General features: G+C 35.1%; 1 protein-coding gene across 9 annotated transcripts in view; it reads left to right on the forward strand.

Annotated features, from left to right (window-relative positions):
- The window catches only part of HIPK3 (homeodomain interacting protein kinase 3), a 96,445-nt gene that overhangs the window by 17,353 nt on the left and 60,790 nt on the right, over nucleotides 1–18,302 (forward strand). For all 9 annotated transcript variants that reach the window (XM_063095953.1, XM_063095946.1, XM_063095949.1 and 6 more), the window contains exon 2: nucleotides 11,351–12,449. In XM_063095953.1, coding sequence (XP_062952023.1) covers nucleotides 11,353–12,449 — 1,097 coding nt within the window. In that variant the 5' untranslated portion in view covers nucleotides 11,351–11,352. The remainder of the gene's footprint in view (nucleotides 1–11,350; nucleotides 12,450–18,302) is intronic.

Genomic DNA, 18,302 nt, shown 5'->3' on the forward strand with positions numbered 1-18,302 from the left:
TTTCAGTTATGTGTTGGGTTATTTGCTGTTCCCACCACTTAAACTCTGCACTGGAACTAATGTGTTGTCCTTTCTTCTAAAATGGGGGAACTTTCTGTGGGGACCAGCACTTGAGCCCTGTAGTTGAGCTAAATTTATGCTTTGCTGCTGATTCTCTGGGGAAGGTTTTTTGTGTAGCTCAAGCTTTAATGGCTGACCTTGTATGTACTTCCCGGTCTTGTGAGGTCTAGTACACTTGGGTTGTACGGAAACTCTGGTCTGGGCCTGAGACTTTTTAGCAAACTGCATCCCCTGCAGATCTGTATTCCTGAACAGTCTCCACTGAGTGGGCCTGTGCTAACTGGGGGGCAGATCAGCTGTCCATGCTGTGCCCCAGTGTTCTCCTGGTGGGCCCATCTCCCCCACCGTCCACACTCCAAACGCTTCGCATGGGACAGGCCATGAGCTGGTCCCTGTGATGACTCACCGGCCTCTGAGTGGCTCCTTTCTTCTGTTGTTGTGGCTTCTTGCTCCTATGTAGGTCCACGGGAACCCTGTCAGTGTTCTTGCTGGCCTGAGGGCCACCAAGGCCCTCTTCTTCCCTGCCACATTCAAGCAGCTTCATATGAAGGGCACAGCTGTGGCTTTTGCCAGCTCCTACTTTGTATGCTCACCAGGGCCAGCCTTGAAGCAGCCGGGGGTCGGAATGGTGGGAGTGATCCTTTCTTTCTCTCATCGTGGCTTCTCTCGCCTTCATGAACTCTATAGGTCTCTCCTCCTCTTCCGTTGAACTCTAGTGGTCCCAGCTTGGCTGCCGTTGCTTTTTAATTGTTGTAAATCGGTTGATTTGTGGGAGAGAGTGATCTGTTCCACCATCTTGACCGGATTGGTTAACTTCTTACTGAATCCTTTTGCACTCCTTCAGGACACATGTTAATAATCCCCTTTTCTTGGCTACTGTGTGACTTGTATATCCTTTTGTTAATGCTCTCATTAGTGATGTAGTTACGTGTACACGTGTTTGCCTTTTGCTAGAAGAGGCTCATTGATGAAAAAACATGTTTTATTCGTTGCTAAATCTTCCTGTTTCTAAATGTTTTACTTGATTTGAATTGAAAGAAAATTAAAAAATTGACCAAAAAATGGAATGAAATAAGTATGGCTGACTGGATATGTTAATAAATTATATGTAAAGTGATTGTGTTTTGTAAGTTTTACACTTATTTAGAGGGGTTATTCCTATTCTTTGGTAAATTTTTCCCTCTTCATTTGAAAATTGATATAATTTCAAGCTATGAAATTATAGGAAGTAATAAAATCAATTCCTATGCAACTGCCATCTAGTTTCCAAAATAAAACAGTCATATAAACGAATTCCCTACCTTTCCCTTTTTTGGTGGTATGTACCATTTCTGTGCGTGTTTTTGTATTTTTCCCATATACTTAATACATTTAAAAACACAGTATAGTTTTGTCTGCTGTTAATTTTATAATGTTACATGCTCTTCTGCAACTTGTTTTTTATTCTGCATTGCAGTTTTGAGATTTATCCGTGTTTTCATATGTAATTTTAGTTGATTCATTTCGCTGCACTTCATCGATTCTAACTGGGCTGTGTCTTAAAATCAATAATGTCTTACCCTTACAATTTTTTCTTTTTTTTTTTTTTTTTTTTGATGGTACATAAATATGTGATATTGTAGTATGAGCCACACTAATATTGTGTGCTTTATATTGTATGAATAAGCCACAATATCCAGTTCTTTTCTGACAATTAGATTATATGAAAATGTTGTTACCACATACAGTGCTGCAGTGAACATTATTTTATCTGTTTCCTAGTACTTATTTATTTTCTTCCTTGTACTTATTTTTGAGAGTTTCTTTAGGCAGGGTATATACTTGGGAGAAGAATTGCTGGGTTACAGAGTATGCCCATCTTCAGCTTTGCCCTCTAAAGTGATTGTACTACTTATCCTAGGATGTAAGAGTTCCTGTTGCCCTGTTCTTCTTCAGCACTGACTGTTGTCCTACTTCTTTTTGCCAATCTGATGGCTATAAAATGGCATCTTACTGTTTTTTTTTTTTTTTTTTTTTTAAAGATGACCAGTAAGGGGATCTTAACCCTTGACTTGGTGTTGTCAGCACCACGCTCAGCCCGCGAGCTAACCGGCCATCCCTATATGGGATCCGAACCCGAGGCCTTGGTATTCTCAACACTGCACGGGCCACGAGTGAGCCACGGGCCGGCCCCTTACTGTGGTTTTAATTTGCGTTTTCCTTATTACCAGAAAGGTTGAGAACCCCCCCCATCTACCTGAAAGAGAATATTTTTATAAATCTTTTGGCTTGTATTTACTTTCCATGAATCACCTGTTTATATCTTTTACCCATTTTTCTACTGAATTTTGTCAAACCCAATATGACTTCTTTACATCTTTTGTCAGTTATATGCATGCAAATATCTTCTCCATGTCTGTGGCTTATCTTTATTTCTGGTATCATTTGATGAATGAAAGTTTTAAATCTTAATAAAGACAAATTTGTCAATTTTTTCCTCTTATAGTATGTGTTGTTTGAATCTTGTTTAAAAAAACATTTCTTCCTTTCAGAGGCTCATGATTAGCTTGTTAAAATGTAACATTAATTTTAAAACTGAAAAGGATAAAAAAATATAAATCTGTAGGCTGACCAGGGTATACAGTATATAAGTGTTGTGAGACATTTAGAGAGTCAGATTTTTTTTTTCTTTAGTCTTCTTTGGAATGGAAAGGTGGAAGTACCAGTAATTGGTGAAGATTTTTTCCCCTTCTTTTTTTGTCCTCTTGAAGGAAATTCTAGCGTTTCATTTTGAGAATTATTAGAGCATGTGGGTGTGAAACTGTTTAAATATAATGAGGGACAAATATAGCATTATAAAATTCACATGATAAATTTGCAGGTGGTCATTCTATGATTACAATTTGGGGAATCACTAACTGGAGGCAGTTCTTTCCTTTCTTTTTCTTTCTTTTTTTTTGGTGGCTAGCCAGTATGGGGATCAAACCCCCCTGACCTTGGTGTTATAACATTGCTGTCTAACCAGTTGAACTAACTGGCCAACTATTTACTTTCTTTGGCTTTTTTTTTTTTTTTTTTAAAGATGACCGGTAAGGGGATCTTAACCCTTGACTTGGTGTTGTCAGCACCACGCTCAGCCAGCGAGCCAACCGGCCATCCCTATATGGGATCCGAACCCGGGGCCTTGGTGTTCTCAACACCGCACTCTCCCGAGTGAGCCATGGGCCGGCCCATTTTTTTTTTTTTTTAAGCAGAGAAGACTTCTCTCTCTTTGGATGGGGTAGGGTGAGGTAGGTAACCATACCAAAGTGAAGCAGATAATCACCTGTTCAGTCCATACAAGATATTAAGTAGTTATAACTACTTTAACTTTGTAGTTTATAATGTTAGAGAAAAAAGTGGAGTAATTGTATTTTATGTAAAGTACCTTGATTATTTGAAAAATAGTACACAAAATTTCAAATTTATAAGCAAAAATAATTTACAAAAGAGTTTAATGTTTGATTAAATTAGCTGCCCTTCCATTTTATGATACGGGTACTTCAAAAATTTCATGGAAAAATAGAATTAAAAGATAATATGAATCTTTCCATGAACTTTTTGAAGTATATGATCTATTTCTCTGACATTGTCAGAAAAAACACTTGACAGTTTTCTGTGTATTTCTGTCATGAACTAAAGTTTGGATACTAATGAAGGAACTTAAACTTTGTTTTCTTATCTCTCAAGTGATTGAACCTTTAAATTTCAAGCTTAACTCTGAGAACTATATCAAGCATCTGGTTGTCAGGGATAAGCATGGTAAAGATAGAATTAATATTAATTCATTATTTGATAATATTTATAGTAGGTGTAGATATGACATTAAATGAATTTGATATAACTTTCATAGATCATTAACTTTTTTATCATTTGAAAAGTAAGTTGAAAATTAGGTCAGCAAGAATTTAAACTTCAGTTTTTGGATAAAGGTTTCTACTTTGTGGTAGCATCATGGTTATTTTGGGGGCTGTTATAGGATTTCTGGAAAATATATAGAACATATTAGTATTATTTTTAAAAATATTATGTAAACATGAAGCAGTTGAAAGGATATTACAGTATCAAGTAGTTGTAAAATTCATGGCTTTAATCAGTCACTGTGTAATTAAAATAGTGGTGTGATATTTGTTTATAGCATTCTTCTCTGTATTTGATGCCTTATCTTTCAATTTTATCTTATTATTTATTTATTTTGGGGGTCCTGCTGGCCAGAACAGAGATCACAACCTGGACCTTGGTGTTATCAGCACCACACTCTAAAATCATCCAGCCCTGTCTTTCACTTTTAAAGCTCTTAAGAAAAATGTCCTTTTATCTGTCTATAAAACATTGAAAAATTTTCAGATTAAATAGAAATGAAGTTCCAATATTGACTGTTAAGTGGTATCCAGTTATATAATAAAATGATTTCTGAATAAAATGTTATGAATGTTGTAATATTTGTCTCTACTGATTCATGTGCCTGAATACATTTTTTGGGGGGGTGGGGTGGAGGGAGCTGGCCAGTAAGGGAACCAAAACCCTTGACCTTGGTGCTGTAATACCGCATTCTAAGTGTAACACTGTATTTTAAGTGAGCTAACTGGCCAGCCTCCTGAATACATTTTAAAAATGGAAAAAAATGAAACTTTTCTAAGTATATTCACGAAAACAAAATCTTTATAGATAAACCAACCTGCAATAATGTATAAGTACACAAAACATTTTGTTTATTCACTCATCCGCCGATGAACACTTGGGTTGCTTCTACCTTTTGGCTATTGTATATAATGCTGCTATGAACATGGTATACAAATATTTCTTTAAGAGCCTGCTTTCAGTTCTTTTGTGTATATACCCAGAAAGTGGAATTGCTGGGTCATATGGTATCTATTTTTAATTTTTTGAGGAACCATCATACTGTTTTCTATAGCAGCTAAACCATTTTGCATTCCCACCAGCCATGCACAAAGGTTCTGATTTCTCCACTTCCTCACCAACAATTGTTATTTTCTTTTTCATAGTAGCCATCCTAATAGGTGTGAAGTGGTATTTCATTGTGATTTTCAAATCTTAATTTTTAAATCTAATTCTTTCCTCATGAATACTGGCTACACTAATATTTAGAGTCTGTGTCTTCAGTAGCCTACCAAGGAAACTTTCTATTCTTTTATTTTAGGTGAAGAATATTAAACATTACAACTAAGCCTAAGCTCTATGAAAACCTGCACATTAGCTGGGTACTCCCAAAGGATTACTGAACTCTCCCCAGTTCTTTCAGGCCATCAGTGAAAAGTATAGAGATTATCAAATTATTAAAAACATCAGGTTTTAATGATAATCAGTATTGAAGATTTCTAAAGATCTACTAGAAGATCTAAATGAAAATAAATAAAACAAAAGCCTTTTTTAAAACTACAGAAAAAAGATCTGTTACCTAAAGAACAGCTTGGGGTACTAAAAGATTATCTCATAACAAACGGGTAAAAAAAATCCAGAGAATTCAATCTGTAGCCAGTAGTCAATAATTAAGAAAAACCAACAAGAAAACAAGTAGGAACACAGCAAACAAAGACACCTCAATGAAAGGTAACTTAGGGGTATTTTCATTCAACTGGAAATAAGCGAACAGTATGTATGAATGTATTTAATGTTACTGAACAGTGCACTTAAAAATGGTTAAAATGTTAAATTTTGTGTTATTTATACTTTACCACAATTTTAAAAAAGGAAAATATTTAAAATACACAGATTTGAATAAGCAGTAGAGGATAGTTGAGTAAGGAGAATGCTAGGCATTATTGCCTTTTATTAAATCTGTATGTGATTTCAGAGTATATTTTAAAAGAAGAACCCTATTACATATGGATGTATATAAATTTGGCAGAAGATGGTTCAGAAATTTCATATTGGCTAATAAAGTGAATAAAAGTTGGAAAAGAATTTTATGTCTGTCCCCTCCCTCCCTCTTCAGAAGGCCTGATAATTTGTGTAATAAGAAAAAAAGACGGAACCATATCTCACTCTGATTAGCAGTGGTCAGATCTGTGACTGTGGCTGTCGGTATTGGTTACATTGCTGATTTGGTAATTATAAAAAGCTGAACAATTTGGTGGAGTTCAGATGGGACTTATTAGAGGATTGGAAAAATAAGGCCTATGTCTTAGTTGATTTGGGCTGCTATTCTAAAATATCTTACGGTAATTTACTTTTACTTTTATTTTAATTTTTTTATTAATAAATTTTCTAGACTGGGTAGTTTATAAAGAGCATAAATTTATTGCTTACAGTTCTGGATGCTGGTTAGTCCAAGATCAAGATGCCAGCAGATTAGGTGTCTGATGAGGGCCTGCGCTCTACTTCAAAGATGGTACCTTCCTTCTGTGTCCTCACATGGTTTTTTTTTTGTTTTGTTTTGTTTTGTTTTTAAAGATGACCGGTAAGGGGATCTTAACCCTTGACTTGGTGTTGTCAGCACCACGCTCAGCCAGTGAGCGAACCAGCCATCCGTATATGGGATCCGAACCCGGGGCCTTGGTGTTATCAGCACCGTACTCTCCCAAGTGAGCCACAGGCCGGCCCCTCACATGGTTGAAGAGGCAGAACAAGCTCCCTCAGGCCTCTTTTATAAGGGCACTAATCCCACTCATGAGGACAGAACCCTCATTACCTAGTTACTTCCCAAAGGCCCCACCTCCTAATACTATCACCTTGGGGATTAGGTTTCAACATATGAATATTGGGGGGACACAAATATTCAGACCATAGCAGGTTAAAGTACCTGAGATTCTTTAACATAAGGAGTAGAAGCTTAATGGTTGCTCTGAAAGGAGAGTCTTTACGGTCCTCTAAGTAGTATTTCAAAACATCATGCCTTAGTTGATAAGAACAAATGACAAAGTCATGAATAATATAGTTGCAGAGGATAACATAGTATATATTGCAGAAAAATAATAGGAAATAGTATTGTACTGAAACAATGTTTTGGACTCCCTGGGCTTCAGTAGCTACTGGGAATATAGTACTCTGTAAAATTTATAAACACCAAGTATAAGATGCTCTTATCAGGTCGTGAGTTTATCTGATGAAGGGCAAGAGAAGGGAAAGACTTAATGCCTGGATATGGCAGGGAGTCACAGAGGTCAAGTTAATAATTTGCAACTCTCTCCTTGTGGTCTATTAAAACTATCTCCAGCACCACCATCTCTGGCTTCTTTTGATATACTATATATATAGTAATATTACTATCGGTGTTTATTTTCTAAAATCTTCTTTGAGATTGGTCCCATAGAACACAGTGTTTGAGGAGTGATGAGGGATAATGATTTCTTTCTAAGCTTTCTTTAGTTGGCCCTGGTTGGGACCCTTGAGTTGATTCTTTGCCTTCTAGCTTGGCGTGTTGGGAAAGAAAAGGTAGGAACAGCAACATTCAAAAACTGCAGCAGTTTACAAAATTTCTCTACGTCAGTTATCTGGATCTCAGCTGTCGTTCACACAACTCCTTGATTTGTGGTATGGATTGGCCTAGAAAGGTGTGCATTGATTCCCTAGTACTTAATCCAGTCTTTTTAGACTTGAGGGCTCTGAATTGGTAGGACTTGAGTTTGCCTATGGTTTTTACACAGACTAGGTCATTGGATCTCAGATTTTAACATGACTCTAGATGGCCCTGGGAGCTTGTACACTTATGGATGCCTGGACCTCACTACAGACTTACTCAATCAGAATCTTTCTGAGTGAGTTTTAAATATATATTCATTCATTTAATTTTTTATTAAGGGAAAATGTAAACATATTCAAAAGTAGATGGGAAGTATAATGGACCCCTATGTACTCATCATCATGTTTCTATAATTAATAATTTCTGGCTAATCTTATTTTACCCATATCCCTGTCCACTTTCTCCTCTTCTGTACTATTTTGAAGCAAATTCCAGATTATTATTTCATTTAAATGTGAAATGTTTGTATTTTGATAGGTTCCCCAGATGATTAAAAAACTTTCCGAACAAGTAATACATGTGTGCGGTAAAAAATACAAGTGGTAAAAAAGGATGTACAGTGAACACTAAATCTTTTCATTGCTCCCAGTATTCTTGTTACTCTCCACTAAGGCAAAGAAATTCCCTTTCTTTATGTATCTACAACATGCAATATATATATATGTATGTAGTTCCCCTTTTTAACTAAACACATGTGGTAATATTTTTGTAAATTATGTACGTTTCCGAATCTTGCTTTTTTCATAAAACAATATTATCTTGGGAATCAGGCCATAACAGGGTAAATAGCATGTTTTTGTTCTTTTTAAAGACTAGTTGGACAACGTAACAAGGTATATTTAACCAGTGCCTTTCTGATGGATGTTTAAGTTGTTTACAATTTTGTGTTGCTTTACACAGTGCTGCAGTGAATATTCTTGTACTATCTCTGAATTGAATTTCTGTGTCAGAGGGTATGTCCATTTGCAATTTTGTTAAATATTGCCAGTTGTTTTCTCACCATCTATGTATGGTATGCAGGGTTTTTCTATACTTTTCATGTCTCTCCTATTATTTTCATGCTTTCGTTTAAATCGAAAATATATTAGCTGTTTCAAAATTTCTTATCTGTGAGCTTTATCACCTATCTCTTTGAATCTATGGGTATGGGTTGTAGAAGTGGTTTGAAAATTAGGAGAATCATGGCAATGTTAAGTTATTGAAGATGATAAGGTTGGGAAGCCTCACAGAAGTGCATTGATGGATGAGTTTGATATGTTTAGAAGGAGTTTTCAGCATGATTTTGTTGAATTGGTGAAGTTTTGAAGTCTCTTCTGAGTAAAGCTATGGAATAGATGCCAATGACCTTTTAAGAAAATAGATCAATTGGTTTGGAAATCCAGGATTTCAATTAAGATTTTCTCTTACTCAGTGAACATCAAGTCTTAATTTGCCTAACAAGGTTTGTAGCTGATTTCTTACTAAGGTCAGATCAACTTAGGAATGTGGTGGATAGTGCATAAGAAAACTTAGGAAGTTGAAGGAGTCATAAATTTATGCCTTTTCTCTGAAGGACTGTCTTGTTTCTTTTACCACACCTTAGCTATATGACCTTGGGCCAATTACCTAGGCCCTCTGAGCTTTAATTTTCTTAACAGCAAATTGGGAAGATATTGCTATAATAAAATATTGCAGATAAAGCATTTATTAAACTGTTGCATAGTAAGTGCTCAGTAGGTGGTAGCTCATATTATTTTTTTATTTATTTTTATTTTTTTTTAAAAGATGACCGGTAAGGGGATCTCAACCCTTGACTTGGTGTTGTCAGCACCACGCTCAGCCAGTGAGTGAACCGGCCATCCATATATGGGATCCGAACCCGGGGCCTTGGTGTTATCAGCACCGCACTCTCCCAAGTGAGCCACGGGCCGGCCCCTCATATTATTTTTAATATTATAGACATTACTTATTGTGATGGTAATCTGTTGTTTCTGAGTTAAAGAACTGATGCTTGTCATTTGTTAAAATACTAGGAGACTACACAGTTAATACAATACATATTTTTAAGTGTGGAGAATGTAGGTATATTGAAATTAATTCAACCAATCAACATTTTGTTTCAGATCTAGAGTGAGAGACAGACATACACACTGACAGTTACAATGTAATGTCATGTCATGTCATGAGTGCAAGTGAGAAGAATATATAGGGACTTCTATGAGAGCATTAAATGCCTGCCTCTGCCTGGAGGGGGAGTGGTGAGTGAGTATGTCTCAGGAAAGATTTCAGCAAGAAGATATTGCATTAGTTTGATCTGAATCTAAAGGAGTTTGTTAAGTGTTCAAGAGCAGATGTGCAGAAGGACATTAAATAAATAGAACATCATGTGAAGTTCCTAGGTCTGGCTCATCTGCTTATTTTTACAATTGAACATTTGTATAAAGATTTTACCTTTAGGGAAATTCTAAGATAATTTTTGTGCAAGTGGAAAACATCGAGTATTCCTTAAAGTAATGATTCTGTCAAATTGTTATTTTGACTTACATTTACGTATTATTATGAGAGACCAAGTAGTTGGATGGTAAATTGAATACCTGTGTAATGAACAGTTTTTCTAGTTGTGGTACTGAGGATTTGTTCTTGTTTTTGTTGGGTGGTGTGTCTGTGTTTGTGTGTTTTAAGTTCCCATATACAGGTCAGCAGTTGCTGGATTGATTTCATATTACATGAATGTTAAGTTGGTAAAATAAAGTCATAAAATCAAGTGTACCAGTATAAAATATTAGATCCTTTTTCATGTCTATGTTAAATCTGAATCAAATATTTAGAAAATCATTATGCACTTAATGGTCATGTAGTCAGAATGTTTGGTATTTTGTCCTCAATAAACTTAAATCCTTTAAATTTTTAAATCCAGGGATAAAATAAATATAATGTCATCTAGTCTTTGGGAACTTTAGGATGATTTTAAATAATCTAATTTTTGAATATAAATGAACTGAGAGGCAACATGAGTGTAACTGGATAGAAAGTCATTAATTTGTGTAGTATGATGCCTTTTAGGGTCAAAGGATAATATATTTAGTAAATAGAATCAGCTATTCATGGAATGGGCATCTTCATTTTATTTAAAATCCCTACCAATACATATTTTGAAAACAAGCATAGTTATTTTTCTTTTTTTCTTCGTGAGGCAATTCTTGAGCTTTAGGTTTTAGGGATATGACTGTAAACTATGTTTACGTAATGAGTATTATTGTTTCTTGTCATTTGGTTCATAAATTTTAATTTGGTGATAGAATGCTTCACTTTTGCCAAATGTGTATATAGTTTAAGGATCTGTACTTTTCCTTGTGGGTGAAAATGACTGGCACAGTTTTTAGGGCATATCTTGGCCATTGTAGCTGCCCAGTAAACATTTACTGAATAAATGAATGAACTCAACTCTTTACTCTCAGCCTTTTTATTCAGTACCCTAAGTAGCTGAAGCACTAATTAAGTAAAGTGGAGATATTAAAGATATTTATCTTCTCTAAAGAAAAAAAAAAACATCTTAATGGAATTTAATTATTTTTAACAAAATTATGGATTGCCCCTTAAAACTTTTCTTCCTGAGATTTAAAATAAATTTAAAAAAATTATTACTGTTTTTTTTTGGCGGTGGGTTGGAATGGGAATCTAAACCCTTGATCTCGAGTACTCTATTTGTTGTGACAATGTCCTCTAATACCAGGGACCCTTTTGCCACCTCTCAGTTTTGTTGTTCTTAATATTTCCTTTCTATCTCTCTCTTTTTTTTTTTTTTTGCAGGTATGGCCTCACAAGTCTTGGTCTACCCACCATATGTTTATCAAACTCAGTCAAGTGCCTTTTGTAGTGTGAAGAAACTCAAAGTAGAGCCAAGCTGTTGTGTATTCCAGGAAAGAAACTATCCACGGACCTATGTGAATGGTAGAAACCCTGGAAATTCTCATCCTCCCACAAAGGGTAGTGCTTTTCAGACAAAGATACCATTTAATAGACCTCGAGGACACAACTTTTCGTTGCAGACAAGTGCTGTTGTTTTAAAAAACACTGCAGGTGCTACAAAGGTCATAGCAGCTCAGGCACAGCAAGCTGAAGTGGAGGCACCTCACATTGGGGCGTGGCAAAACAGGTTAAATTTCCTAGAAGGCCCCCAGCGATGTGGATTGAAGCGCAAGAGTGAGGAGTTGGATAATCATAGCAGCGCAATGCAGATTGTTGATGAATTGTCCATACTTCCTGCAATGTTGCAAACCAACATGGGAAATCCAGTGACAGTTGTGACAACTACCACAGGATCAAAGCAGAATTGTACCACTGGAGAAGGTGACTATCAGTTAGTACAGCATGAAGTCTTATGCTCCATGAAAAATACTTATGAAGTCCTTGATTTTCTTGGTCGAGGCACTTTTGGCCAGGTAGTTAAATGCTGGAAAAGAGGGACAAATGAAATTGTAGCAATCAAAATTTTGAAGAATCACCCTTCTTATGCACGTCAAGGTCAAATAGAAGTGAGTATATTAGCAAGGCTCAGTACTGAAAATGCTGATGAATATAACTTTGTACGAGCTTACGAATGCTTTCAGCACCATAACCATACTTGTTTAGTCTTTGAGATGCTGGAACAAAACTTATATGACTTTCTGAAACAAAATAAATTCAGTCCCCTGCCACTAAAAGTGATTCGGCCCATTCTTCAACAAGTGGCCACTGCGCTGAAAAAATTGAAAAGTCTTGGTTTAATTCATGCTGACCTCAAACCAGAGAATATTATGTTGGTGGATCCTGTTCGGCAGCCATACAGGGTTAAAGTAATAGACTTTGGGTCAGCCAGTCATGTATCAAAGACTGTTTGTTCAACATATCTACAATCTCGGTACTACAGGTAGGTGACAATTACTTTTTGGTCATTTAATAAATGCTGAATTTCTCTTAAATGAAATTTGTGTATGTATGTAGTGAAAGAGACTACTTTGGTTAAAAAAGGAAATCAAGACAAGATCAGTTTGATTGAGGTTTAAAAAAATTTAAAAAATCTAGGCATAAGATCTCCCCAAACAGAAGAGGAATCACCACTGCAAAGTTACATGCCAAAACATCTGGTTATTTTAATTTTTTTATCTTATTTTTGGTGGCTGGCTGTTACAGGGGTCTGAACCCTTTGACCTTGGAGTTACAACACTGAGCCAACCTGCCAGCCTATTTTTATTGTTATTAGAAGACATGAAGGAATGATAGGAAACTAATGATCAATCAGAAATCTTTAAATGCTGGGAAAGTGTTTATTTATAGTAATTTTTATATGTATCTTTGGGCATTTCAGCATCTGAGAGAAATAGTTTATTAAAGACATAAGCATATGTAAATGAACATTTAGAAAAATTATAATAATTCAAAGAATTATTTTGATTAATGATTTCAGGATTCAGATACACTTCCATGGCTGCCATGAATGTTTTGGCCATCTTTTCATAACCAGTTTTAATGTGGTCTTTCTACATGTGAGGGTACTTTAAAAAGTTCATGGAAAAATATAATTAAAAGGTAATATGAATCTTTCCATGAACTTTTTGAAGACCCCTTGTATTTTGGTGTTGGTGCTGTGGGGAATTTACAGAAGACAGCGATTTCCATGTAAATGTTGATAATAGTGCTACAATGTCGTGATTTATTTATTTATTTATTTATTTATTTTTTAAAAGATGACCGGTAAGGGGATCTCAACCCTTGGCTTGGTGTTGTCAGCACCACGCTCAGCCAGTGAGCAAACCGGCCATCCCTATACAGGATCCGAACCCGTGGCCTTGGTGTTATCAGCACCGCACTGTAGCGATTGAGCCACGGGCCGGCCTTGTCGTGATTTATTTAACACTAGTCTGAAAGTACTATAGACAGTCTAAGGGGCAAGCTAGTGATTACCAAGACTCAAAATACCAAAAATTTCTTGAGTATGAAAATTTTTTTGCATTGATAGTTTCATAATTTTGAGAATAAATTATTTTCATTTCAGCCTGAACAAACTTATGGTCTTGGTGTACTTTAGAGCCCCACAAGCCTCAACAGGATGGGCAAATATAGGATCTGCCAATATTGGTCACTCATAAGTTGCTAAATAGTTAAACACATGCTGTTTATTGTTAGAAATTGTTAGAACATGAGGGTTATAAATTTAGGCCAACAAGGGTAGTTATTTTCTGGTATTGCATCTTGTCTTTGCACTATACCTGATTATCCTTCTTGCAAGTACATATTGTAGTACCCAGGACAAAATAAAGGAAAAATTTATTAGCTACTTCAAAAATCAACTCTAAATATATGCCCTGCCTTCAGTTGGTCATCAGAAGGAATTCCATGTATATGTCACTTAGTGAAAATTAAGTTTATTAAAATATGTGTTAGGAATTAGGAATATAGCCTCATTTAGCCTTAGTATATTTCTTTTTTTTTTTTGGAGGCTGGCTATATGGGGATCTAAATCCTTGACTTTGGTGTTATATCACTGAACCCTTAATGTATTTCTGATTTTATGGTTTTTAGTATTAGAGTGCTAGATACTATTTTAAAAACTTTTTAGATAGTTTAAGAGGTAATTTGCTGTTGTAGCAGGGTAGCAGCTCTTATTTAATATCACATAGTTAGATATACCTGATTTTCTGCCCCGACAAAATTTTTTTCAATTTAATGAAATATAAGATTAGCTTTTAGTTAATTTTTTTCTGGAGAAATTATTTTAAAATCTCATTTAATAGCATTAGAAGAAGAGTGCTTTTTCCTCTCTTTACTCTATGGATTCTGTCATAAGAGCTTTTAGTAGTTATCTAGCATGTTATATAAACTCCCAGGCTACAGCTGCTTGGGCCCTATGTTTAGTTCACTTGTTAGTAAATGACTTCACTTTATTTGGGTCCTGCATTATTCTGCATATCAGATTTAGTTCCTTGTAATTCCTAGCCTCCTTTTCTTTATTTGAAATCTTTTAGATGAGAGTTTAAAAAACCTTATTTTTTATACTTGAGAATGTCTATTGGTTTACTAAGTGTTTCAAGAGAGTTAAGGAAATCTTTTAAAAAGCTTCTAAAATGCTAACCATTTTATGATACTGGTTTCTGGCATTAGGCCTTTGCACAAATATTATCCTCTGTGTTGGGAATGAAAAAAAAAAAAGCTATCAATAATTGCTAAGTACAATGAATAGTTTCTAATTTGTGTCTGTACTCATATGTAAGTTACAGGTAAGTAATTTACCCAGCTTTCAGAAGCTATGTAGTTACTATGCTAAATTACAGGTTCTGTGTTTGGAGTTAAAAAATGAGGTTCTTATTTGTAAACAAAGACTGGTGCTAGCATTTTTGTTGATGGTGCCTGGATAAAAAATTAAAAATGGACTTTATGTCAATTAGATTCAGGATTAAGAAGAGTTAGTAAATATTAAGGTAGATTGTTGAAAATGTAGTATAGTTCTTAATCAGATACTGTTTTAATATCTAGTGTAATTTTGCATGAGAATGGCAGATAATCATTACTCTCTTTCATTAATTGTTTGTACTTTATATTTGGAACTCTACCAATTCTGGCTTAGCTTATGACTAGGTTACTTATAAATCTGATTAAGGAATAAGCAAAAGTGTCATACTTGATTTTTCACCCTTTGTTACAAATGTATTTAAAAAATGAAAGCAGGAAGTGGATACTTACCAAGTTAAATATTTTTGAATTAGGCATAGTAGGAACAGACGTACCTCTATTTCCAAGGTAAATGACTTGGGTTTAAACACAGGTTCATGGTGCTATTCTATTTCTTTGAACTGTGCAACACAGAAATGTAGTAGGGATATCTTAAAATAGATGGGGGACAGCGGCCAGAAATTGTTGACTACTATAGATGGTGAGGCTGTCTAGCTCTTGTGGTGATAGAAGCCAGAAGTACATGCTAAGGGCATTGATTTGCTCAAGGTCAGCATGTTCTAAATTCAGCTGCTTGAGTATGGTTTCTGTCAAGAACACGTAGGGCTCTTGAATGCATAAAAAGGTTTTAGCAGCAGAAGGTGCTGTATTTATGAGGTGTGGTGGCAATATTCAGGTCATGAATTTCTTTTTCTTTTTTAATTATAGAATTTTAGCCTGTGGTTCTGAGACAGGAACGTGGGCTGTAAAGTAACCTGTATAGCAGTTACATTCTTTGCTACTTTACTGAGTAATTTAGCATTAATTGCTTTGAAATTAAAGAATGCTTTCTATTTTGCATGTAATGGTTGACAAAAAGGTATGTAATGGTAAACAATTAATTTAGACTTGTCAGTTCTTGTTTAGGATATTCCCACCTCACATGCCTTCTTAGACCCTGAAGCATCAAAGATAAAGTTCCTATCACAAAATTAAATATATAGAAAGACCCATAAAATAATAACTAATATTTTATATAGAGTACTTTATAACAGAACACCATGTATATATACTGCAGCGTATTTTTTCTTTTCTTTCCAAGTTCCCTAAGAGCTGGAAATGCTTCCATTTTTTCAAAGTGCTTTTCCTTATATTTCCTAGTTTCTTTCTCTCTTCTCATCTCTATGAGCTAGGTAAGACAATTGGTACCATTCCTACTTGATAAATAGAAAACTGAGACTTATAGAAGTCCAGTCCAAATTCATACTGATTAACTCCACAAGTTTTTGTTGAACCCCCACTTTTTAAAAAAAACTTGTTGAACCCTTTTTGTGGGCTGGCACTGTGGTACGTGCTAAGGATACAGAGGTGATTAATACGTGTTCCTTAATCATGTACATGATTAATGATTTCATCGTTTAATGGAGGAGGAAAATAGATTTTTCAAGAGATGCTAGGGTAGAAGTGTGTTCAGCGTGCTATGGGAATCCAGAGCACTTAGCCTGATCTGAGGGGCAGAGAAGGCTTCTGAGGAGAAATGATCCCTGAATGAGCCTCTACAGTAGGGAAGGAGCCAGGATTGACTGACTAGTCTTGAGAGCATTCTCTCTCGCTAGCCCACCACTCTTCACCTAAAAAATCTCAGTATTGGGCTGAAATTGCTGATAATTTCTTCTCTGTATCATAAAATAGTTATTTTTGTTTGGGAATTTTTATTAGACAAATATAACATTGTCAACTGAGTATAGTTTTAATAGAAGATTATGAATTTTACAACGAAGTGGTTTTCAATGCCATACATTGTGGCTGCAGACATGGTACTGTACTTTACCACATAATAAAGTGCTTTACATAGACATAGATTACTATATATATATTAGCCTTGTATTAGAAATTCTGGCAGAGCTCTTTAAAAAAAAAAGGCTTTATTGAGATATAATTCACATACCTTGAACTTTGTCCATTTAAAGCACACAATTCAATGGCTTTTAGTATGTTCACAGTTGTGCATCCATCAGCACAATCAATTTTAGAACATTTACATTACCTGAAAGAACTCTCTGCACCCTTTAGTCATTGTTCTCCAATCTCCTCATCCCCCCAGCCCTAGGCAACCACTAATCTACTTTCTATCTGTATAAATTTGCCCATTCTGAACATATCATGAAAATGTAATCATACAGTATGTGGTCCTTTTTGACTGGCTTTTTTTCACTTGTAGCATGTATTAGTACTTCATTTCTTTTCATTGCCAAGTAATATTCCTTTGTATAGATAAACTGCATTTTATGTATCCATTCATTAGTTGATTGGAGATCTGTTAAAGTTAATACGTGAATAAAAACTGTAATATGGTCCATGATTAAGTCTTTCATTAAAAATATTTAGTGCCTCTAAAATGTAAAATATTGTTTTGGGTGCTGCTTATACATTAAGGAGAATATCTGTATAGTCTTTGCCTTTATGGTGCTTACAATCTAATGGGTAAACAAACAAGAAAAGAGTAAAATACTCTGAACAAAGAGAGAAAAACAAGAGACTTAAACTTTTTTTGTTGTTCTTTTTAAAAAACTTTTTACTTTGAAATAATTATAGACATAATAAAAACATAAATAAAATTTAGACATACAAAAAAGTTGCAAAAATAGTATAAAGAATTACTATATATCTTTCACCCTGAATCCCCAAATGTTTCAGATGTTAACATTTTATCACCCTAGTTTTATCACTCATTCATTTGATCTACACACACAATTTTTTCCTACAGTGTTTGTTTGACATGAAGCTCCTTTACCTCTGAATACTTCAGTGTATATTTTCTAAACATAAGAACATTTTCTTGCATAACCCCAGTACAGTGATCAAAATCATCATCAGTTAACATCAGTTCAGTTTTATTGATTTGATGAACTATTTAAAATACTATTTGATTTGAGGAAATTAAAATCAATTCAGTACGGTTAGCAAGTTTACAGACTTTATTCAGATTTTCCAATTGTCCCCAATTAATGACCTTTTTCTGGGCCAGTATTCAATTCTGGATCACACATTATGTTATTTGCTGTGTCTCTTTGGTGTCCTCTAATCTGGAACAGTTCCTTAGTCATTCTGTGCCTTTATGACCCTGACACTTTTGAAGAGTACTGGCCAGTTATTGTGTAGACTGTTCCTCAGTTTGGGTTTGACTGATGTTATCTCATGATTAGATTCAGGTTGTGTGTTTTTTGGCAAGAATGACACAGAAGTGATGTTGTGTCTGCCCATATTGGGAGGCATGTGTTGTCAAATTGCCCAATTATTGGTAGTGTTAACTTTGATCACTTAGTTGAGGTGGTGTGACTGGCAGGTTTTTCCA

This window comes from Cynocephalus volans, chromosome 4 (genome assembly GCF_027409185.1).
Source record: "Cynocephalus volans isolate mCynVol1 chromosome 4, mCynVol1.pri, whole genome shotgun sequence".
NCBI classification, from domain to species: domain Eukaryota; kingdom Metazoa; phylum Chordata; class Mammalia; order Dermoptera; family Cynocephalidae; genus Cynocephalus; species Cynocephalus volans.